Raw genomic sequence first — 23,218 nt, 5'->3', positions numbered from 1 at the left:
TGGGATTCTAGTAAGTATGGCTAACCATGTGATTTGTTTTAAGCACTGACAATAGCTCCCAGATCCTATTTGCCAGTAGAATATTCAGATTCATGGTGATGTACTGAATTATTCATACACCACAGATAATGTATAATCATTACTTTATTGGTTTCAGCAGCAGTGCTTCAGACTCCACAAAGTCAATGATGACAAATTTGTCAGTAGCCAGAATGGAGACTCCAGCACAAAGCAAACCCATTGGTGCACAGGGTCACATCAGTCTAGATGTCGATTCTGAGAAAAATGGTGCTTCCAGTCAGTCATTCCGTGTTGCAGAAGAGACAGGAAATCTCCAAATGGTGCCGTCACAGGGCTCCTTTCCTTGTACCCACTTCGTTCCTTCAAGGGCAGCCATGGATAGCCAGGAACAACCGATGCATAAGGAGCTCCTGCTGCCCCCGTCTGCATTCCTGTTACCTGGGAAAGAGAAGGTGAATGTTAGACTGTTACTCACCTCTGTGTTGTTTTTGTGAATTGCCTTTTCTTTCTGGAAATACTGATTCTTGTGGTTTATCCCAATTAATGTGGCATCCACTTGACATCTTGGTGCATATTCCATCTCTGTAAACTTGAGAATTATATCTCAGCTTATCGACTCCTGTATTCTCTAACTTCCTCACACTGCTGAAGTGTGAAATACTGGTTTGAGTTTTGGAAAAGAACCTAATGGTTCAGTTTAGTGGCATAGCATCTCATCATATAGGGACAATAATGAACATAAACCCACATCTCACCAACATGTGATTCGTATAGAAATCCTTTGTGGTCAGGATAGTTTATATGAGTGTGTGTTTAGCAGTTAATGGAGCACCTTTGTTGTTTTATCTCCATGAACTAGGAGTATTTATACGAGAAACTGAGACAACGTACAATAGCCTGAGGTCATCTTCTGTAAAGTACACAATAAGTTTTAAAGTTTTAAAACTTCTATTGGAAAAAATACATTAAGACTAAATACAGTAGAGTCAATGGCTTATACTCTATGTGCAGACAGGTGATCCCCATTTAGCTATGAACATGACTGGAAATTTCACAATACTATTATTCTTTACACTGCCCCTTAATTGGAGAAGCCAGTCTCAGGGGCTTACTTCCTTTTCCTTTCCCAGCTGGGTCACATCCAATTGCAGAACAGTGAGGGTTACACTGGAGATTCCTTCCTTCTAATCCCAGCAAGGTAAATCTTCCAGCCTACTTTTAAATTCTCATAAATTCTCTCTTGAATTTGAACTGAAGTTCCTATCTGCACGGTGAGCAACATTTCCTTTGCATCATATATAGGACTTGCTGTCTCTGCCTCCTCCTTTTCTGTCTTTTAGATAGCTGCACACAGACTTGTGCCTGTGAGGTTCACTGATAGGTTAGGAAAGTTGCAACCTAAAACTTTGCGGCTGTCTATTGACTATTCCTTTCAAAGTCCAGCACCATGACAACATGGGCCATGTTTCCAGGTAGAAATGCTAATTTACTACCTTCTAAATCCCAACAAAAATGTTCCATCTTGCAATTAAACTACAGTTTGAAGTATAATCATTTCTAACATATCCTCTGTGTAATTTGAAGATGAACAGCCTCCCCATTTGTCACTATAGTCTTAACAACAATGATTGAGGTTCAAAAATCATTGTATAGGAAGTATCTTGGAATGAGCTCAGTGTTTGTTGCCATGTAAATGGACGTTCTCTCCTTGAATTGGGATTTGCTGAGTCAGAGAACTGGGAGGTGTGAAGCAGTTGTTCCCAGCTCGGGTACAGTGAAGGCAACAGGCTTCAACATGCCTGGTACAGAGGAGGGTTGACTTGCCAGAGTAGCTTCGCATTCCCCCTGTTTAGTTCACTGCCTGGAAATATCAAGGGTGACTTTGGACAGCAGGATTAACTGATGGAATTTGGTTTGGCTCTGTAATCAAGGCTGGCACGTGACATAATAGAGATAAATAGGCATCCTTGGGACTGAAACTCCGTAAGTAATTGGCATTTTAAGGATTAAAAAAATTGTGGGAAAAACACAAATCTGACCTCCATTGCCCTATATACACATAGGTAGTTCTTTGCTTCTGCCAGTTAATGATTTCTTTAGGAATAGCCCAGGGCTTCATGATTGCATAGCTTTTCTCTTTTGCACACTGATGATGAGTTTTATTATACCTGGGAGAGGGTCTCTTGAAACAAGTTATTCTTAAATACACTTAGTGTCAGCATTCAAAGTGGTTCTAATTCTATTACCCAGCAATAGTTTCCAGGAAAGTCAAAGGTCAACCTGACATGCTGGAAATTCAATCGATGAAGAATCATTATCGGAGTTCTGAATATTGAGCGAGTCTGAGTAATATCCTTATCAAAATTCTAGGTTAGTCACAGCTCTTCAAGTATAATGAATTGTGAAGCATTTTGGGATATATCTGAGAGAAATAATGAAATGGCTGTTTTATGTGTGAATTATTTTCTGTTTTGTGGGAGCTAGAAGGTAAGTGAATCTCCCTGAATGTTCCTCCTTTATTTGTTTTAGATAAACAAGAAGCATGACAGGCACAGTCATTTTGTTGATGTTGAGCATGTTCACAAGGACGAGAAAGGTTTGAGTCGACAATCACCCACACATCCACAGCTGCTCTCTCCAGATGATATTAGGGTCAGGCCAGGATGTTGCAGTTTGGTTTCTCAGGACACAGGTAAAAGGATAACTACCATGAATATTTTTAATGAATAAAATTTGTTGATTTTTGGATTTAATCAATAATTACCGAAGGCAATGTTTGAAATAAGCTGATATTCATTCAATATAATGTCAATGTGACATCTCTATGCTGCTCCAGCCAAAGTATATCACATGTCAGTTTGACTCTGTGGTAACTCTCCCTTCTCTGAGTTACTAGGTCATGATTTCACTCCAGGAAACGTGCACCATATCTGGACTTGCGTTCTAGTTCAGTAATGGACCATAAGTTGCAGGAGCAGAAGGAGGCGTGCAGCCCATCTTGTCTGCATCATCATTCATTGACGTCATGGCTTGTCTGACAATCCTCAACTCCATTTTCTTGCCTTTTTCCCGTATTCCTTGATTCCCTTACTGATTAAAAATCTGTCTGATCCAGTCTTGACTATACTTAATGGCCCAGCCTCAACAGCCCTGTGTGGTAAAGAGTTCCATAGATTCACTGTCCTCTGAGAGAAGAAATCTCCCTCTTAAATAGGTGATGCCTTACTTTGAAATTATGCCCTCTAGTCCTAGACTGTCCCACAAGGAGAAACAACTTTTCCACATCTGGTCAGACAGCATCCAAGGAGCAGGTAAGTCAAGGATTCAGGCCGAAACCCTGTCTGATGGATGCTGTCTGACCTGCTGTGCTTAAGAAGCATAATGAATTATGCAGATTCTGGAAGTGATATAATGGCAGTCTAAAATTAGACTCTCAGATTTATTTGGTCCACATAATTCTAATTTTCACACTCTGCCTTCGCGAAATTATTGTTGCTGGAAGCCGTAACAGAGCTGGACCTGGGCCTTTCTATATCGAGGAACCATATGCATCATCATTTATCTGTAACATCACAAGCACATTTCTGTGTGCCCTCTAAATATGAGGTTTCCTAGAAGCAATCAGGTTAATCTTTGTGGAGCAGAAAGCCCAATGTAGACTATATACCCCATTGTGTAGATTGTGTCATTTTTTTGCAGCAGTGTTTTGAATATTTTCCGTAAAAATTGGAGTTTTTTTGAGAGAGAAAACCCCACCTTTGCTTTAAAAGCTACCTGTGATTACTTTTCATTTAACTACACTCTCCCTTTTGTCCCAAGATTCAGATAATGACTGTGATGGATATAACCAACAATACCAGCTGGAGGCAGAACTACAAGGGATACGTCAGGAGATGCAGCTTTTCCATGACAACAGACAGAACCTGAGGTATGTTCTTGGGTGACCAGTCTGTGTTTGGCTTTTATTATCACTGGAGCAGTTCAGGGCAAAGCAGTATAATTCTCTTCTGAAGGATTCTGGTTTCCTGACATTCCTGAGAGCTCAGATACAGCTGTAAATGCTGTTAGTAGTGACTGGAAGAATCCGATGTGTTTGTTCCTCGGTTTGAAGTCTTCTGTTAGTTAAAGCTATGCAGCTGGGTTTTGGCCCCAATCCAAATCCAGGATTGTTTGAGGTTGAGCTAAGGCACAGGAAAACATAAAACAAACAGAAAAATAAATTAGGAAGTGATTTTATAGAATCAAGGAATGGTTACAGCATAGAGGGGGCTTTTTGACCCATTGAACCTATGTTACCTTATCTGAGTCCAGCTCCTGTGTCTTTCCCCTAAGCTTTGCAGATCTTTTCTGTACCGATGAGAGCCCATTTCCTTTTGCAAGCTTCCGCTGACTCTGCCTCCTATGAAATGGTGGAGCAGGTTCAAGGAGCTGAATGTCCTACTCCTGTTCCTATTTCTTCTGATCTTAAGGCCTCCCCCTCACTCTCCGGCAGCACGTTCCAGATCCCAACCACTCACTGCATGAAAGTGTTTTTCCTCTTGTTGTCATTATTTTTTTTTAACCAATTACCATAAGAGCATCTGCTCATGTTCTCGATTATTCCCCTATTGGAACATTGTTTCCTTATCTACTCTGTCTAGACCACTTACGAATTTTGAGTATGTCTGTCAGGTCTCCCCTCAACCTTTACTTCTCCAACCGGAACAGTCACAACTTCTCTAATCATTGTGCAAATCTGAAGTTTGGCCTCCCTGGAATCGTTCCCATGAACCTTTGCTATTATCCGTCTACTGCCTGTTGAAGCTCTTTACCCTAAAGCTCTAATTCACCCACTCCAGAGATCTCAACACAAAAATCTAGGTTGACTCGCCAGAGGTACTGCCTATCGAGTGAGACATTAAACCAAAGCCCCATTGGCTGTATAATATGAAAGTACAAAATCTCATAGTGCTATTTTGAAGAACAGTAAAATTATCTCCAGTGTCCTGTCCAATATTTATCACTCAGTTAACATGGTAAATGTTGACTTAAATAAAGAGGGAGAAATTAGAAAATGAGAGAAAACTAGCAAAAAAAAACAGTGGTGTAAAGCATACACAGAGGAAAAGAACCACAAAAGTAAACCTTGGTCCCTAAGAGAGTGAGTCTGGAGAATTAAAGGGAAACAGGAAATGACAGATACTCTGAAGAAGTGGTTTTGTCTTCACTGTAGAAGACACAAGAAATGCCCAGAGTGAGGTAGAAAATCCAGAAGCAGAAGAGAGGTGGGAATTTCACCACGATCACTTGAGAAGAAGGACAAGAAAACTAATGGGATTGAAGGCAGGCAATTCCCCTCTACCGGAAGGACTGTGTGGTGGGGCTTTAAAAGAAGTGGCTCGCAGAGATAGCGAATGCATTGGTTGTAACCATCCAAAATTCATTGTTTGGAAAACCACAAATGTAGCATCACCATTCATGAAAGACAAATAATCGGGAAACTATAGGCCAGTTAGCCTGATACTGTTGGGGCAAATGCATGAATTTATCGTTGAGGCATTAACATTGGATCCTTTTTAAAAAAAAAGTCATAATCCAAAAAGCACAGTCAGCATGGTTTTGTGAAAAGATAATGGTAAATTTGTTAGAGTTCTTTGAGGTAGCATGAAATGATTCGATATGGGCAAATTAGCATGGCCAATCCACCGAACCAACATATCTTTGGTCTGTGGGAGGAAACCACAGCGCCCAGAGGAAACTCGTACAGATCCGGGGAAAATGTGCAAACTCCATTTGGTTGTCCCAAGGTGGAATTGAACCCGACTCTCTGGCACTGGGAGGCAGCAGTGCTAACCACTGTGCTGCCCAATCTAGAAACAGGGACATGGATATTTTTTTTAAAAAATGATCGCATATGTAAGGCAATGTTTAGCAGGAATCTCTGCTCTGAGTCATTGGTGTTTTTGAATTTTCATCTACAGAGAGCATGGTGATTGGGCCATTGAATAGATTCAAGGCTGAAATGGACAGATTTTTGATCTATAAGGGAGTTGAGAGTTATAGTTGGGCACACAGCAAATTTGAAGTTAAGGCCAAAATTAGATCAGCTGCGATCTTATCAAATGGTAGAATAGGCTTGAGTGCCTCCCCCGCCGCCTTAATTCTTGTGGTCTTTCAATTTACAGTGTTCCATTTCTGCTACAGGGATATACTTTAGGTTCTTGTGGTTCATCCTTACTTCTTTCAAAATTGTTTTGTTTTGACAACAGAATATTGTTGGATCTATTAGGTTCAGGCAAGATGGCAGGTCGACAGATAGCTGTATGGTCAGCAAAGAGTTTGGGATTTAACTTTGCCTGGAGAATTTCAAATCCAGAACTTTTAAGGAAGGTTGCTTTGCTTATGAGGACTGAATGGATATTTTGGCTACAGTCACCCTCAGATTAGATATTAGCATCTACTATTGGATTTTTGGTCAGTATTTCTGTAAAGCCACATATCACTGAACTGGTTCTAACAAATAAGCTTATATTTGAATCATGTTTGTGTTTTCTATCCTCCGATCATTCCAGTACTCCTGAGTGATCAGTTAGAAGATCCGGGTGTAGAGGTAAACTGCAAACATTGAGGTCCATAATGCAGTGTGTTGTAGGGAGCACTGCACATTCACTAGTCCGAACTCTGCTTCCTCATTTCCGTTTATACGTGTTCAGATCATATTGGGTTGAATAGATTCTCCTATTGTTACAGTTTATTTGTAGACCCTTTCTGAAATCGTCCGAGTCTGCTAAATGGAGGTGATGTCATTCTACATCTAAGTATCCTCCCAGGAGTAAAATTATATTTTAAAAAACACCATGTATTATTATTTTTTTTTGAAGATCCTGGCAGAAACAGGCCTCTGTACTCCGAAACTGGCTGCAAGTTAATGCTGCACACAATGGTGAGAATGTGCTGGAGATCAGACGGGAATTACGACAGGTAAATATGTAGAAGTATAACAGATTCACAAACGTTGAACAGGACGGTCACTGTTGCCAGTTTGACAGATCTTTTAAACTTGCATTATTCAAGAAGTACTGACGTAATCCACCACTAATACTATAACTTTAGCAGAGCAAAATTTAAAAAAGTAATCTAATTAATGTCTATGATTTGAACCAATCTTTTTTTCATCGTACCTCCCACTCATTCACAGAGACAGTTAAGCAATAAATTGAAAAGAACAAACCAATTTATTTAAGTAATTTCGGTTGCTAAACCCTCATGCAATCCTTGGATAATGAGTTGTTCACAGGCACATAGGATTTTCATCTTGCTTGAATTTCAAAGTTAATGGTCAATACCAACTAGTTTTCACAGACCACTGGAGACTTCTTTGTTTTGCGGACTGTTTTCTTCTCTCGGAACTTTCGATAAGGATAACTAGAGAACAATGAAAACTCCAGTGTGCTTTAACTGCCCTCTACCCAAAATCCAGCCCAAGCCAGTTCAATGTTTGGTTTCTCTTCCTTTACTTTCAATATTCTCTTTTGAGTGGTTGGCACCAACCTCCCCTTGATTATCTCCTTTTGACACACAAGCAGCTGTCAGTCCTTGAGAATAATTCATCCCAGGTGCTGAAACATCTGTCTTGTTCTTAGAATAATAACCAACCTACAGTTAATTTTCCAGGTCAATTCTTAAACAAATAGTAGCTTGTTTGTTCTTTCCTTTTTGTTTTAAAAAGAAACAAGCTCCCACTCAAATTCCAAACTTTAACTCTCAACTTCAGCTCAAAGGTCCAAACCAAAAACGAGCAAGATAAAGAAGAACAGTGATTTTTTTTTCCACGGGTGACAAAAACAGGGAGGCACGTTATTATCAGAATGGCAATAGATTGGGAAATTAGGGGTGGGGGGTGGGTTTGCAACAATCACTGGGTGTCCTTGTACACTAGACATACCATGTTCACAGTGTGGAAGCAGGCCATTTGGCCCAGCAAGTCCACATTGACCCTCTGAAAGTATCTCACCCAGACCTAGTCCGCTCACCCATTCCCTGTATGTCCCATGGATAATCCATCCAACCTGCACATCCCCGAACACTACGGGCAATTTAGAGTGGCCATTCCACGTAGCCTGCACATCTTTGGACTGTGGGCGGAAATTGGAGCACCCAGAGGAAACCCACGCAGAAGCTGGGAGAATGTGCGAACTCCACGCAGATAGTTGCCTGAGGGTGCTGCCAAACCAGGCCCCTAGTGCTGTGCAGCAGCAGTGTTAACCATTGAGCCATCATGCCAGCCCTGGAAGTAAGTATGCAGATACAGTCAGTAAAGAAGGCAAATGTAATGTTGCGTTCATTGCAAGAGGACTTGAGTACAAGAGCAACGATGTCTTGCTGCAGATGTACAGTCCGACTGGGTCAATGGGCAGAAGCCTGTTTTCCCTTGCCGGAAGTATAAAACCAAAGATTATAGTGTCGGAGTAGAAGGTGGGCCCTTTAGAACTGAGATAAGAAGGAATGTCCTCACTTAGAAGGTGATAATTATTTGGAATTCTTTCCCCCCTGAGAACTGTGGAGATTCAGCTACTGAGTATGGTCAAGACAGAGATTGCCAATAAATATATCAAAGGACATGGGGATGGTGCAGGACAAATGGCTTTGAGTCGAAGTTCAGCCATAAGCAAGCTTGAGTGGAAAAAAAAATCACTGTTCTTCTTTATCTTGCTCGTTTTTGGTTTGGACCTTTGAGCTGAAGTTGAGAGTTAAAGTTTGGAATTTGAGTGGGAGCTTGTTTCTTTTTAAAACAAAAAGGAAAGAACAAACAAGCTGCTATTTGTTTAAGAATTGACCTGGAAAATTAACTGTAGGTTGGTTATTATTCTAAGAACAAGACAGATGTTTCAGCACCTGGGATGAAGCTTGAGTGGACAAATCACTTGTCCTATTTCTTATTTTCCAATGTCTCTGACATGAATAAATTATAATTCTTCCGTGGGTTGAGGGCGCCACTGGCAAGATCAGCATTTGTTGCCCATCTCTAACTGCCCTTGAACTGGGTGGCTTGACAGACCAGGCAAGGACAGCAGACTTTGTTCCCTGAAGGACATTTGTGAACCAGATGGGTTTGGCACAACGATCGATGATAGTTATCATGGCTACAGCCACTGAGATTCGTTTCAGTTTTCAGATTTTACTAAATGAATTTAAATTCCACCCAGTGCCATGGTTAGACTTGAACTCATTCCCAGAGAACAGCAGTCTGGGCCTCTGGGTTACTAGCTCAGTAACCTTGCCATGCAATATCACCTATCCAAATCATCAGCTAATAATTAACAAATTGATAAAACATATTTCCCAACCCTGGATTAACTCTGGGAGAGGCTGAATGTGGTGTGAATTATTTAACCAGCCTCGGAGTAAAGCTGACAAGTGGAAAGCTGAACATCCAAAGGAAATGCTGAGTGACCTACTGCATCAAGAGTGCAACATCTTCGCAGTTTCAGCATGGAGTTATATCGTGTGCAATCACGAACTTCTTTCCCAGGTGTCAAACAGCTTTCCGTGCATTGACAGGATTTAGTCTCAGAGCTTTGGGGCTGTGGAGTGTGCGACATGCTAAACTATTACCAGTCCATTATAAAGTATGTTAATAGCAGGGCAGTTGGTAAGCAGTGACAGGATAGGACAGAATCAGCATGAATTTACAAAAGGGAAATCATAGAAACATAGAAAATAGGAGGAGTAGGCCGTTCAGCCCTTTGAACGAGTCCTGTTATTCAATATGATCACAGCTGACCATTCTTTTCAGTACCCTCTTCCTGCTTTTCCCCACGCACTTCAATTCCTTTACCGCTAAGAACTATATCTAACTTCTTCTTGAAAACATTCAGTGTTTTGGAATCAACTGCTTTCTATTGTAGAGGATTTCACAGGCTCCCATACTCTGGGTGAAAAATCCTCACCCAAGTCTCTGAATGCCTACCTTTGTATTCTTAAACTGTGCCCCCTGGTTCTGGACTCGGTGGTCTCATCAGGAATATCCTTCCTGCGTTTACTCTATCTAGTCCTTTTAAGACTTTTGTAGGTTTGAAAAGATGTCCCCTCATTTTCCTAAATACCATTGGAGCTCAGTTAGCTCAGATGGTTAGAGGCTGGTTTGCGATGCACTGTGACACCAACAGTGCAGTTCAATTCCTGAACCAGCTGAGATTACCATGAAAGACTTTGAGTTCTTTGAAGGGGTGACCAAGAAAGTAGATAAGGGCAGTGCGGTAGACATTGTCTACATGGACATTAGCGAGACCTTTGACAAGGTACCGCATGGTAGGTTGTTGAGTAAGATTAAATCTCATGGTATCCAGCCAATTGGTTATAAAATCGGCTTGATAATGAAAGACAGAGAGTGGTGGTAGGACGTTGTTTGTCACACTGGAGGCCTGTGACCAGCAGTGTGCTACAGGAATTGGTGCTGGGTCCACTGTTGTTTGTCATTTGTATAAATGATTTGGGTACAGATTTAGGAGATCTGGTTGGTAAGTTTGCGGATGACACCCAAGATTGGTGTAGTGGACAGTTATCTGAGAATGCAGCAAGATCTTGATGAACTGGACCAATGGGCTGAGGAATGGCAGCTGGAGTTTAATTTAGATAATTGCAAGGTATTGTATTTTGATAAGGCTCACCAAGGCAGGACTTACACAGTCAATGGTAAGTCCCTGGGGAGTGTTACTGAGAAAAAACGATCTAGAAGTACAGGTTCATAGCTCCTTGAAAGGGCTTCATTGAGATCACTTCTCAGTCTTCTAATCTCTGGAGAATATGGGCACAGTCTCCTCAATTGCTCCCCAAAGAACAATCCCTCTGGTCCAGGGATTGGTCTAATGAATCTTTCTTGCACTCTTTCTATGGCAAATATATCCTTGGGTAAGGAAATCAAAAATGTGTTTAGCACTCAAGGTGCAGTCTTCACAAGGGTCTGTATAATTGCAGCATGGCTACGTTCCTCCTGTACTTGAGTTGCCTCATAAAGGTCAGTGTACCATTGCTCTTCCTAGTTGCTTGCATCTACATGCTAACCTTTAGTGGCTTTTGAGCAAGAGCACCCAACACCCGTTGGACATTAACACTTGCCAGTCTCTCCCTATTTAGGAAATACTTTGCGCCTCAGTTTTCCCTACCATGATTTTCCATTGCATAGTGGCCTGTTGACTTCAGGCATTTCCACTTGATGAGGCAATACTTGCATGTCAATGTCAGAACTAGATGTGGGTAACTTGGTACTGAAAGATTTATTAAGCTGTTACAGCTCCTGTATATACATATATTACAGACATGGGCACTTCAGTATGTGGGCTAATATGAAGTGTCATGCTTCAGGTAGCCCCAGATAAGATGAAACCTGAGACCTTTATAACCTCAGGTCACACATAATGGTGATAGCATATTAAGTGAAATATTATGCATCCTCCTTAAGTATTCCAAACAGATATAGATGGTTGTACATAGCCACGCGATGTGAGGTCTGCTTTTACCTGTTTGTATAATTGTTGATTCAAACTTCAATTTGCTTTGACATTAATTCATTGTATACCTGTTTGGAATGGTACGTGTTGTGCCCCTTTACCTTGTTTGCCGACTTGGTTGTCTTCTTGTTGGTTGCTGTCACTCATTAACATTGTACAAACACCATTGTCAGTTTGTTTCTTCACTGTTCGTGATTGATATGTTGTTCATTAATCTGCACTGGCTCTTCCATCGTTCAGAATGTAGCACCATAGGTCCAGCATTTATTGCCCCTCCCTAGTTGCCTTCAAGAAGATGTGGCAAGCTGCCTTCTTGAACCCCTGCAGACCATGTGCTGCAGGTGGACCCCCAGTATTGTTATGGAGGAAAATCTGGTATTGCCTGTGTGGGATATGGGCTGTTTGTACATCCTGGAAATGTTTGATAGTATCCAAATATTAAGGATTGGATTTCTGACTTGCAGTCTGCTTTGTGCCTAGTTTGGGTAGTTTCTATTTCATCATTCACTGTGTACTTCTTTCATTTTCCTCTGTCTTTGAAAAAGAATGTCCTACATCTCAGAATGATTAGTCAACTGGTTGCTGGTCAAGGTTGTTTGCTTTGCCTTCCAGCAATAACTTGTGCTGGAGATAGTATTCTCTTCTCTATTAATGCACAGTGCAAACCTTGTTTTGTTACTCAACACGTGTTGATCATTGATTTGATAGACCATACCATTCGTTCTCCTAGACTGAGCAAGGACAGTGGAGTGACATAGCCTATACCAATAAACTGCAATCTGTGTTAGAACCCATCCAATCCCCATAAGCCAAATGTACTGAAAGTAACAGTCAGTTCTCAGCAATGGTTATACTGCCTGCATTGCCAAGTCATTGAATAATTATGAGTGTTTTGCATCATATTGAGACCTTTCCAGCAAAAATGGGACTTGAACCTATATGGAGAAGTAACCTGTCACTATGATGTAATCATCCCCACTACTATGAATGGATCTGTTGCTATTTTTATCCAAGGAGTAGGTACAGCGTGAGCATGTGGATGTAGCGTCTCCCTCTGCTGCCGGGGCTGATACGTTTGGCATGCCCCACACAGAGACACATCATTGGTTGGTATACAGGTCCATGTTCCAGCTTTCAATAGTCATCTATCCCTCATCAAACATGGCCATGATATCCTGGCATATGACTGAAAATGAATTGTCATAATATATCCATTTCATCCCCGTACAGCCAAAATGAATAAACGTTCTCAGGTGCTTCTTTAGTACTGTCAGGTCATGTTGGATAATGATCTTTTGCAACTCCTATAGTTGTTTACCTTTGGCAGTCAACAATTGAAACTGTCCATACTGGTTCTGGCCGATGTGTAACAGATAAACCTTTAAAACATCTTCAACCTCAGCTAATTCAATTGAGTCACCTCTGGTCTGTTCCATCACAGTGGGTGTGGTTTGAATCTTGTAAATTGTTACTGTACGGAGATCTTTGCAAATGGGCATCCTGCCACTGCTGGACTATTGGTAATCTACCAAGTAGAAACTTTTGGGAAGACAAGAGATTGTGCATTGGCATTGCAGTGAGATTGGGCCAGGACATGGAATTAGTGATTAGTTGCATATGCCAGGTGATCTCTTGTAGCCTGTACAATGGGTATCACTTGCTAGGCACGTTGTGGTAGTATATTGGCACTAGCTCCTGTGTCAGTTTTAGCTTTGAGGCTGTATTGTTCTATCGTTTCAGGACGTGTGATGTTTGTGGTTGTAAAACCTGCACTGATCACCTCATACTGTTGACATGGAATGTAAAGTTAATGCTGAGACTTGGCCTGCTGTGTTCATCCAGCTTCACACTTTATTATCTTGGGAACTGCAGATGCTGGAGAATCCATTATCGCTGACAAAAGTTTGGTGGTTTTCCGAAATTGACTTTTTACTCTGTAGTCTGTAAGCTTCATTGATGTATTTGGGTTGTGCACATTCTTATGACATAGCTTGCTGCATACCACTTTGTTTGTCACCTGTATTTTGTTCTGGGGTCTGGCTTGACCTTTGGAACCAGATTTTCTGAATGTGTGCGCCCAATGCCACTTGGTTCTCCATACTTTGCAGTTGTGAAGGAATGCTGGACAGCTTTTGAATAGGTGCAGCAAATTGCACCTGTGAATGATTTTGGTGGCTTAGTGCACTTTTCTGACCATAGCAAGTGTTGGCTGCCCCTATAACATTCGTTGATAGTGACCCATCATTATGTCTTCCCACTTGCAACATCGCAGGTCGGGGTATTCCGAGTTCAGGAGTGCAGGAGCCTCAGCCCTTGACCTTGACCAACAGGTATGAGATTGTTGCTCCTGGTACGGATGAGGAAAAGGACCGTGGACGGGATGAGCCAGCTGACCACCGTGGCGCAGAAGGCCGTCCAATAGGGGAGAGCAAAAAGACAGGTAGTTGTTATTGGGGATTCTATAATTAGGGGGACAGATAGTATCCTGTGCAAGCCGGATCGGGAGTCCCGCATGGTGTGTTGCCTGCCCGGTGCCAGGGTGCGGGACATGTCCGGCCGGGTTGAAAGGATATTGGAGCGGGAGGGGGAGGATCCAGTTGTTGTGGGCCACGTTGGGACTAACATCATGGGCAAAGCTAGGGTAGAGGACCTGTTCAGGGATTATGAAGCACTAGGAAAGAAATTGAAGTGCAGGTCCTCAAGGGTCATATTCTCCGGATTACTGCCTGAGCCACGTGCTGATTGGCATAGGGAAAAGAAAGGGAAATAAACACGTGGCTAAGGGATTGGTGTGGGAAAGAGGGATTCCATTTCATGGGGCATTGGCATCAGTTTTGGAACCGGGGGGATCTGTACCGTTGGGACAGTCTCCACTGAACTGATCTGGAACCAGTGTTCTAGTGAAAAGGATAAATAGGGTGGTCACTAGGACTTTAAACTTCTGAGTCGGAGTGGGGGGGAAGGGAAAGCGAAAGTGACAGGGAGTGTGGAGTTAAATGGAAATATAAGCAACAGGATAGCATGTATACAGGTGGGTTTAAGCTCGAGGCAGACTAGGAATACAGCAAGAAGGACGGATAGCTTAAGACATTTTAGGATTTCCAATCTCTCTAATAATGATAAGAAAGTTAGCATTAAGGCACTTTATCTAAACGCTCGTAGTACTCGCAACAAAGTAGATGAATTAACAACACAAATCCTCTCGAATGATTATGATGTGGTAAGCATCACAGAGACATGGTTGCAGGGAGTTTAGGACTGGCAGTTAAACATCCAAGGATTCACAACATATCGAAAAGACAGGGAGGTGGGCAGAGGGGGCGGGGCTGCCTTGTTAGTTAAGAATGGAATTAAATCTACGGCACTAAATGACATAGGGTCAGAAGATGTGGAATCTGTGTGGGTGGAGTTGAGAAACCACAAAGGCAAAAAAACTATAATGGGAGTTACGTACAGACCTCCTAACTGTGATCAGGACCAGGGGCGCAAGATGCACCGAGAAATAGATAGGGCATGTCAGAAAGGCAAGGTCACAGTGATCATGGGGGACTTCAATATGCAGGTGGATTGGATGAATAATGTTGCTGGTGGATCCAAAGAAAGGGAATTCATGGAATGTTTGCAGGATGGCTTTTTGGAACAGCTTGTGATGGAGCCCACAAGGGAGCAGGCTATTCTGGACTTAGTACTATGTAATGAGCCAGACTTTATAAAAGACCTTAAAGCAAGGGAACACTTAAAAGGCAGCGATCATAACATGGTAGAGTTCAGTCTGCAGTTTGAAAGAGAAGGCAAAATCAGATGTAATGGTGTTACTGTTAAATAAAGCTAATTACAGGGACATGAGAGAGGAATTGACGAAAATCAACTGGAAGCAGAGCCTAGCAGGGAAGACAGTAGAGCAACAGTGGCAGGAGTTTCTGGGTGTAATTGAGGACACAGTACAGAGGTTCATCCCAAAGAAAAGAAAGATTATCCGGAGTGGGATTAGACAGCCATGGTTGACAAAGGAAGTCAGGAAATATATCAAAGAAAAAGAGACAGCCTATAAAGTGGCCAAGAGCACTGGGAAATCAGAAGATTGAGAAGGCTACAAAAACAAACAGAGGATAACAAAGAGAGCAGTAAGGAAGGAGAGGATCAAATATGAAGGTAGGCTAGCTAGTAATATTACAAATGTTAGTAAAAGCTTCTTTCAATACATAAGAAACAAACGAGAGGCAAAAGTAGATATTGGGCCGCTCCAAATTGATGCTGGAAGGCTAGTGATGGGAGATAAGGAAATAGCTGAAGAACTTAATAAGTACTTTGCGTCAGTCTTCACAGTGGAAGACATAAGTAGTATGCCAAGAATTAGGGAGAGTCTGGGGCAGAGTTGAGTATGGTAGGCATTACAAAAGAGAAAGTGTTAGAAAAGCAAAAAGTTTAAAAATTGATAAATCTCCTGGCCCCGATGGGCTACATCCTAGAGTTCTGAGGGAGGTGGCTGAGGAAATAGCAGAGGCTTTGGTTGTGATCTTTCAAAAGTCACTGGAGTCTGGGAAAGTCCTAGATGATTGGAAAATTGCTGTCGTAACCCCCTTGTTTAAGAAAGGATCAAGGCAAAAGATGGAAAATTATAGGCCGATTAGCTTAACCTCGGTAGATGGTAAAATTCTTGAATCCATTGTCAAGGATGAGATTTCTAAATTCCTGGAAGTGCAGGGTCAGATTAGAACAAGTCAGCATGGTTTTGGTAAGGGGAGGTCGTGCCTGACAAACCTGTTGGAATTCTTTGAAGAGGTAACAAGTATGTTAGACCAGGGAAACCCAGTAGATGTTATCTATCTAGACTTACAAAAGACCTTTGATACAGTGCTTCACGGGAGGCTGCTGAGCAAGGTGAGGGCCCATGGTGTTCGAGGTGAACTACTGGCTTGGATTGAGGATTGGCTGTCTGACAGAAGTCAGAGAGTTGGGATAAAAGGCTCTTTATTGGAATGGCAACCGTTAACAAGTGGTGTCCCGCAGGGTTCAGTGTTGGGGCCGTAGCTGTTCACCTTGTATATTAATGATCTGGATGAAGGGATCGGGGGCATTCTGGTGAAGTTTGCCGATGATACGAAGATAGGTGGACAGGCAGGTAGTACTGAAGAGGTGGGGAAGCTACAGAAAGATTTAGACAGTTTAGGAGAATGGTCCAGGAAATGGCTGAAATTCAATGTGAGTAAATGTGAGGTTTTGCACTTTGGAAAAAAGAATACAGGCATGGACTAATTTCTAAATGGTGAGAAAATTCGTAAAGCAGAAGTACAAAGGGATCTGGGAGTGTTGGTCCAGGATTCTCTAAAGGTTAACTTGCAGTGTCAGTGATTAAGAAAGCAAATGTAATATTGTCGTTTATCTCGAGGGTTGGAATATAAAAGCAGCGATGTGCTTCTGAGGCTTTATAAAGCTGTAGTTAGGCCCCATTTGGAATACTGTGTCCAATTTTGGGCCTCACACCTCAGGGAGGACATATTAGCCCTGGAGTGTGTCCAGCGGAGATTCACACGGATGATCCCTGGAATCGTTGGTTTAACGTATGATGAACGGGGATTGTACTCATTAGAGTTTAGAAGGTTGAGGGGAGATCTAATAGAAACTTACAAGATAATGTATGGCTTAGAAGGGGTGGACGCTAGGAAGTTGTTTCCATTAGGCGGGGAGACTAGCACCCGTGGGCACAGCCTTAAAATTAGAGGGGGTAAATTTAAAACTAAAATGAGACAACATTTCTTCAGCCAGAGAGTGGTGGGCCTGTGGAATTCATTGCCACGGAGTACAGTGGAGGCCGGGACGTTGGATGCCTTCAAGGCAGAGATCATCAAATTCTTGATCTCACAAGGAATCAAGGGCTACGGGGAGAGTGCAGGGAAGTGGTGTTGAAATCCCCATCAGCCGTGATTTAAATGGCGGAGTGGACTTGATGGGCCGAATGGCCTTACTTCCACTCCTATGTCTTATGGTCTTACCACTCACGTTATGCAGTAATGGTATGGCCTGTCTCTTGCCAGGAATCTCCTCTTGAAAGATGAAGATAAATAAGGTGTAGAGGCAGTGCCCAATTCAGTTATCCTCATTATTGCATCTTGCAGCAAACTGGTTAATAAACTGTCGGGAATTTCTGTCTGTGAGGCGTATGGTGGAGTCACTTGTACCTGGGCAGTATCTCACATAACATCTCATCTCGCTCCACTTGTGCGGCGCTCATTGTCACCCTCAGAAGTTGGGGCAGAAATTTAACAGTGGCTCATCCTACTTCCTACACAATTACAGTTGAATTTTAAAGTGCCATTGATATGTGTGGGAGGCACGTGTGATTCTCTGGTGGAGGGGGTGTGTGTGTTTTGTTGGTGAAAGTTTCTGGCAATTAATGAGATTGCAGCTATAAAAAGGTGTCCTGGTCAAAGAAAGAAGCTTCACGTTAAGGTCACAACATTCCTGACCTTAAAGACTGATTGAAAACATAACACTGGCTCATGTTTTTGAAATTAATATGCACTTCAACTTTATAGGTATATTGGTTTCATTTTATTCATTTATGAATCATCATTATTTGTCGAGACTAACTCTGAGAGCTAAATGTACTGGCGTGCCTCACAGTTGGCACGTATTGATGCTTACTGGGTCTTCAGGACATTTATTTAATCACGCATATGGATGACAACATTTATTGCCCTTCCCTACTTGCCCCAGAGGTGGTTATGGTCAGCTGCCTAATTAAACTGCTGCAACCCATATCCGTTAGGGAGGGAATTCCCAGGATTTACACCCAGTGACGCTGAACAAACAGTGGTATCTTTCTGAGACAGGATGGTGAATAGCTTAAAGGGGAACTTGCAGGTGGTGGTCTTTCCATGTGTCTGCTGCCCCTGTCCTTTTCGATGGAAGTGGTTGTGGATTTGGAAAATGCTGCTTAAGGATCTGTAGTAATTTCTGCAGTGCATCTTGTAGATAATACACATCGCTGTGGAAGAACTGAATGTTTGGATGTGGTGCAAATCAAGCATCCTCGATGGTTTTAAGCTTCTTAAATGTTGTTGGAGTTGCCCATGTCCAGGTAAGTGAGGAGTATTCCATCACACTCCTGACTTTACCCTGGAGGCTCTGAGGCATTATGAGTTATTCATTGCAGGATTATGACTCTATGACCTGTTCTTGTACTGCAATATTTATATGATTAATCTAATTCAGTTTCTGATCAATGGAAGCTCCCAGGATGACAGTAATGCCATGGATGTCAAGGAGTGGCAGTTAGATTATCAACAGACATTCCGATCCTGACCCTATGATGGAGGGAATGTCATTGATGAAAATGGTTGGGCATAAGACACCTAAAGAACTCCTGCAGCAATGACCTCCAACCAACCACAACCATCTTCCAACCAGCAGACAGCTTTCCCGTTAAATTTCCATTGATTTCAGTTTTGCTTAGGCTCCTTAATGCCACTCTTGGTCAGGTATGGCCTTGATGTCAAGGGCAGTCACTCTCACTTTATCTCTGGAATACAGCTCTTCCATCCATGTTCGGACCAAGGCTGTAATGAGGTCAGAAGCTGAGAGGCCCTCGTGCAATGCTCACTGAGCAGCAGTTTGATGACATCTTCTATTAATGATCGAGGGTAAAGTGATGGGGCAGTAATTGGCACAGTGATACTGCCACACAACACGATTCTCAATGTTAAGTTAGGACTGTGCGTTGGTCACTCTCTAACTGTGACTGTCATGGACAAAGGCGTCTGTGGCTGGTAGATTGGAGAGGATGAGATCAAGTATGTTTCTTCCCTAATATATTTATTTTTAGTTCCCTCTTTATTGAATGTGCATGTTAATGTAGTGTCATAAGTTCAGCTGTAATCCACAGAATGGCACGTATCAGCCTAGCTAGATGACCTGTCTCTCACTGGGGATAATGGAGATGATAGAGGTGAATTCAAATGTCCTGTAAGGACTCTGCCAGGCAACACCCACGTTTGGCAGACCAACAACGACCTTTAGGCAACTGGTTTTATCTTACTTTTATATGTGCACACTTGCTTCACAATCAAAATTTTTAATACACTTAAACTGCTTTATCATTGCTGATCTGAATGCAGCAATGGATGAAGGAACACAATGGGTCTGGTTGTCCTGTCTTAGGAAGCTATTGGCTGATGCACAATGAGTTAATATTCCTGAATACTAAATCAAGTCCCACTCTCAAGTATTTGTGGCACTTCCTGCCTCTATCTATTTGACATGGTTGCTTTGATAGACCCAAGTTGCTGGCCTGGGTTCCTGGATCCCAACTAAAGGTCTCCCTTTGTCATTTGGTATCTTGGGTGTGTAGATGCTGAATGGGGAAACAGACTCCTTTAATGTAGGATTTTGTAATCAGATGATTTGTGTCATGCCATAAAATCATGCTCTCTCCAACAGATACTTACAATGCTAAAAGCATACCACAACCTACAAGACATTAGTATGATTTCGGTAAGTAACGTTGACATGTTTCTGGGTCAGGAATGAACTAGAACTATACCATGTACAAATGATGCAGATGGAGATACCACCTGAAATCATAAGTAAAAATAGCATGCCATCTGTGATTTCTTCTCAGTTCAAGGCAACAATAACCTCAGCAGGGTTGAGAATGACAGCCTACATGTTTACTCATCTCTATATTAGCAGCACTGTTGTGTGTGTCAGGCAGAGTTTTATATTTGTGATCCAGGAAAGCAATGACTATTTGGCATTTTGGTGATGTTTGGCCAATCAAAGTTACAGGATTGTAGCCCCAAGGGTTTGAACCCTCTCTTCCTCTATATCTGGGTTCCCTAGTTGATGCTCTTGCCTTACATTGGTTTGCTAGAAGAACTGACGTGCAGAAATTCACCATTGCCGCATCTAACACAGTCACAGCAAGCAAAGCTGGTGTAATACTGTGCTTCGCTATGACACATCTCATGAAATTTATGCTGATTTTGCAGTTGATGGGACTAACAAGCTCTGTTTATTCTTTGGTTTTTTTTAAAGCTGGAGACTGATATTGAAAAGCTTTCGAAGAAGTTGAGCAAGGACCGGCCTTACATAGAGGGCCAAGTTACAAGGGTTCAGGAGATCCGGAAGATCCTGACTATGACAGAACAGTAATCCTTCTCTTTTGGAGTTTGCTGTCAGTGATAAGAGTATGGCTGAGATCTTCTGCCTTGGCAAAACAAACTCTAAGCCTGTTTCCCTTTTAAGGACTGGAGTAGAGTTTGACGCACATGTTCTGAACAGATTCGTCGAAACAAATTCAGAATTTGCTTCCAACAATATGATAAAGAGCAAGCAGCTGTAATGTTAACTAAATTTTATTGGTTTAATATCAAACTGGTTCTTCCTTTCTACAGTTATAATTAACTGTCTTTAATCATGTAAATGCATTCCAGAATAAAGATTATTGAAGCTTTAAGAACGTCACCTGAATACAAGATGGTTAGTTTAAACTATTTCTCAAACAAACTCTGCAGATCACAGGAAGAGAAGCCAGTGATTGGCCTTTTATTTCTCATCTATACTAGTCACACTACTTGCCTGCTATTCAAGAAATGGAAAACTTGGTCACCAAATCAGAGGTCTTTAGTCCTTGTGACACTCCAAACAGAGATTCCATTCCCTCTACTTTATCAACTGCTCCAAGGGAAGTGCAGTCTTTTTCTTCAAAAAAAATTTTTTGGATGACCTTAGGTTCCTCCTTTTCATTAAAATTTACCTGTAACCTCACGCCCTCCAGCCCCATAACCACTTAACTTGTGTCAGAACAAACTACTTTAAACATCAACAGTTCTCTGTAAAATAAGTATAATCACATTTTCTCTCAGCATCCTCCACCTGCCAACTCACTTAACTCAAAAACTCCTCACAGCTTACATTCCATCTTTAAATTCATAGTTTTTTTTTCCCCCTCTCGCCCTCTTTTGCAATATTTTCTCCTTTCAGTGTGGACCAGTTGGGCCTGTTTCCACATTAGAGATTCTAAGATCACATTGAGTTCAGGTGTGATTTCAGATCAGATGTGTAGAACTGACTGTGTGCAAGTTTTAAAACAAACCCGAATGAAATCAGTGAACAATTCTTGTGAAACACTAGAATTTTATTGTATTCATTGGTCACAGTGGCAGCTTTCACTCTTTTACAGGGAAATCAAACTGCAGTGAATATTAAACACTGTTTAAACCAGGTACTCGAAGTAACCACACAAAAGAAAAAGATCACAAAAATACAATGACTGGCACAATTAAATTTAAAAAAAAACTTGTTCCTCCATGATTATCTGCAGTTAAGTGATGATCCTTCTCCCTCCCACATACATTCTCACCCTCTCACAACCAGAGAAAATCAGGAGAGTGGTCTCAAATTCCAAAGACATTTCAGAGAGCTTGCTATGGCTACAGCTTCTGGGTTCAACAGATAAATAGACAAAAACCCTCACAACACAGTGTGGGATCAGAGAAAGCCAGAACTTAACACATATTGTTCTCACTTATGGACTTGGTAATGCTTTGCTGTGGTACAAAGTGCCCAACAAAGTAAGAATTTACCTACGTTCTCTACCATCCTCCTGCAAGGCACCTCCCTCAGAGCTCAAGTACAAGATATGCATGAAAAGTAATGGACAGAATGGGAGATAAAATTTCAACCATTCCATTACATAGACATAATAACAGAATCAGTGAACTTGGAGAGAATATAAACTCATTTGCATCATTCAGATATTCTCAGATCCCAGACAGCAGCCAGTTCTACACAGCATTCAGTGACTTGTTTTCCATTTTCTCACTTGAGAATCAGTATTCGAGTTAAACCAAAATGTAGTAACTTGAATTAGCACTCCACCCCTCAGTTCTAGAAAAACACATCGATCACGAAAAAAACAGATGAGTTTTATTAAGTTTTGGTATAGTCATTAAATTTATTTTCTCTGAAATGTAATTTGATGAGAAACTGCATTGATTTTTTTTTTAGTATATAAAAATACTGCAATGACTAAAGGTTAGAATGACCCACTGGTTCACCTGCATGGAGTTATTCAGCAAATACTCGCGCATCCCCAGTTCCTGCACAAGAATGCAGATCAGAATTCCCTGCCACTGCCAAAGAGACCAGGGCCCTCAAACTCAGCCCATCTTTCAAAGTCCCATTAATCCTGGTCACCTGCCAGGTTCTCCCCTTGCACAGAGAGATTACGGCACTGCGTACGCTCCGAAAGTTCTATTGAGTTGGGTCAGTACACCTTTCAGGAGAATCCATTATGGTCGAGCTGGTCCCTCAGATGGAGGCAATGAGAGATGCTTCTGCAGTAATGATGAGAGGAGGAGGAGGAGCGAGAATTAAAACCGCATTTCAGTTATGGCCATTTTGCACCATTCTTTAGTCCAACCTCACTCCTCAGTGCTCCAATCCAATTTGAGATGTCATCGATGGGAATTGTATTATATGGAGCCCAGGGCCTCACCAAACCTGATCTTCTGTCCAGGTTTAAGGTTAAAGGTAAAGTCTTTTGGTGCCTCGAAGATGAGAACGATGGTGGAGCCCAGGTTAAACTCTCCGAGGTGCTCACCCTTCCTCATGTTAATCCCTTTGTTGTTGTTTGCAGCAAAACTGAAGTCATTGTAAGAGCCCTTCATGTAGCGGGGACTGTTGGTATGCAGGTCCTTCAAGAC

General features: G+C 41.9%; 2 protein-coding genes across 10 annotated transcripts in view; one reads left to right on the top strand and one right to left on the bottom strand.

The window, feature by feature from the left end:
- sfi1 (SFI1 centrin binding protein) overlaps positions 1-20,966 on the top strand; it is a 117,453-nt gene extending 96,487 nt beyond the window's left edge. For 3 of the 5 annotated variants that reach the window (XM_059655151.1, XM_059655147.1, XM_059655148.1), the window contains 6 exons: positions 158-473; positions 2,551-2,713; positions 3,841-3,949; positions 6,882-6,981; positions 19,950-20,003; positions 20,547-20,966. In XM_059655151.1, the coding sequence (XP_059511134.1) occupies positions 158-473; positions 2,551-2,713; positions 3,841-3,949; positions 6,882-6,981; positions 19,950-20,003; positions 20,547-20,663 (859 nt within the window). In that variant the 3' untranslated portion in view covers positions 20,664-20,966. The remainder of the gene's footprint in view (positions 1-157; positions 474-2,550; positions 2,714-3,840; positions 3,950-6,881; positions 6,982-19,949; positions 20,004-20,546) is intronic. The other 2 variants (XM_059655149.1, XM_059655150.1) reach the window with 2 other exon arrangements.
- Positions 20,910-23,218, bottom strand: part of pisd (phosphatidylserine decarboxylase) — a 111,575-nt gene continuing 109,266 nt past the window's right edge. For 2 of the 5 annotated variants that reach the window (XM_048556113.2, XM_048556111.2), the window contains exon 8: positions 20,911-23,209. In XM_048556113.2, coding sequence (XP_048412070.1) covers positions 22,988-23,209 — 222 coding nt within the window. In that variant the 3' untranslated portion in view covers positions 20,911-22,987. Of the gene's footprint in view, positions 23,210-23,218 lie in introns of all 5 variants that reach the window. The other 3 variants (XM_048556114.2, XM_048556115.2, XM_048556112.2) reach the window with 2 other exon arrangements.

The sequence above is a fragment of the Stegostoma tigrinum genome, chromosome 26 (genome assembly GCF_030684315.1).
Source record: "Stegostoma tigrinum isolate sSteTig4 chromosome 26, sSteTig4.hap1, whole genome shotgun sequence".
Taxonomy (NCBI): Eukaryota; Metazoa; Chordata; class Chondrichthyes; order Orectolobiformes; family Stegostomatidae; genus Stegostoma; species Stegostoma tigrinum.
The sequence above is the reverse complement of the archived record's forward strand: the minus strand, read 5'-3'. Positions and strand labels throughout refer to the sequence as shown.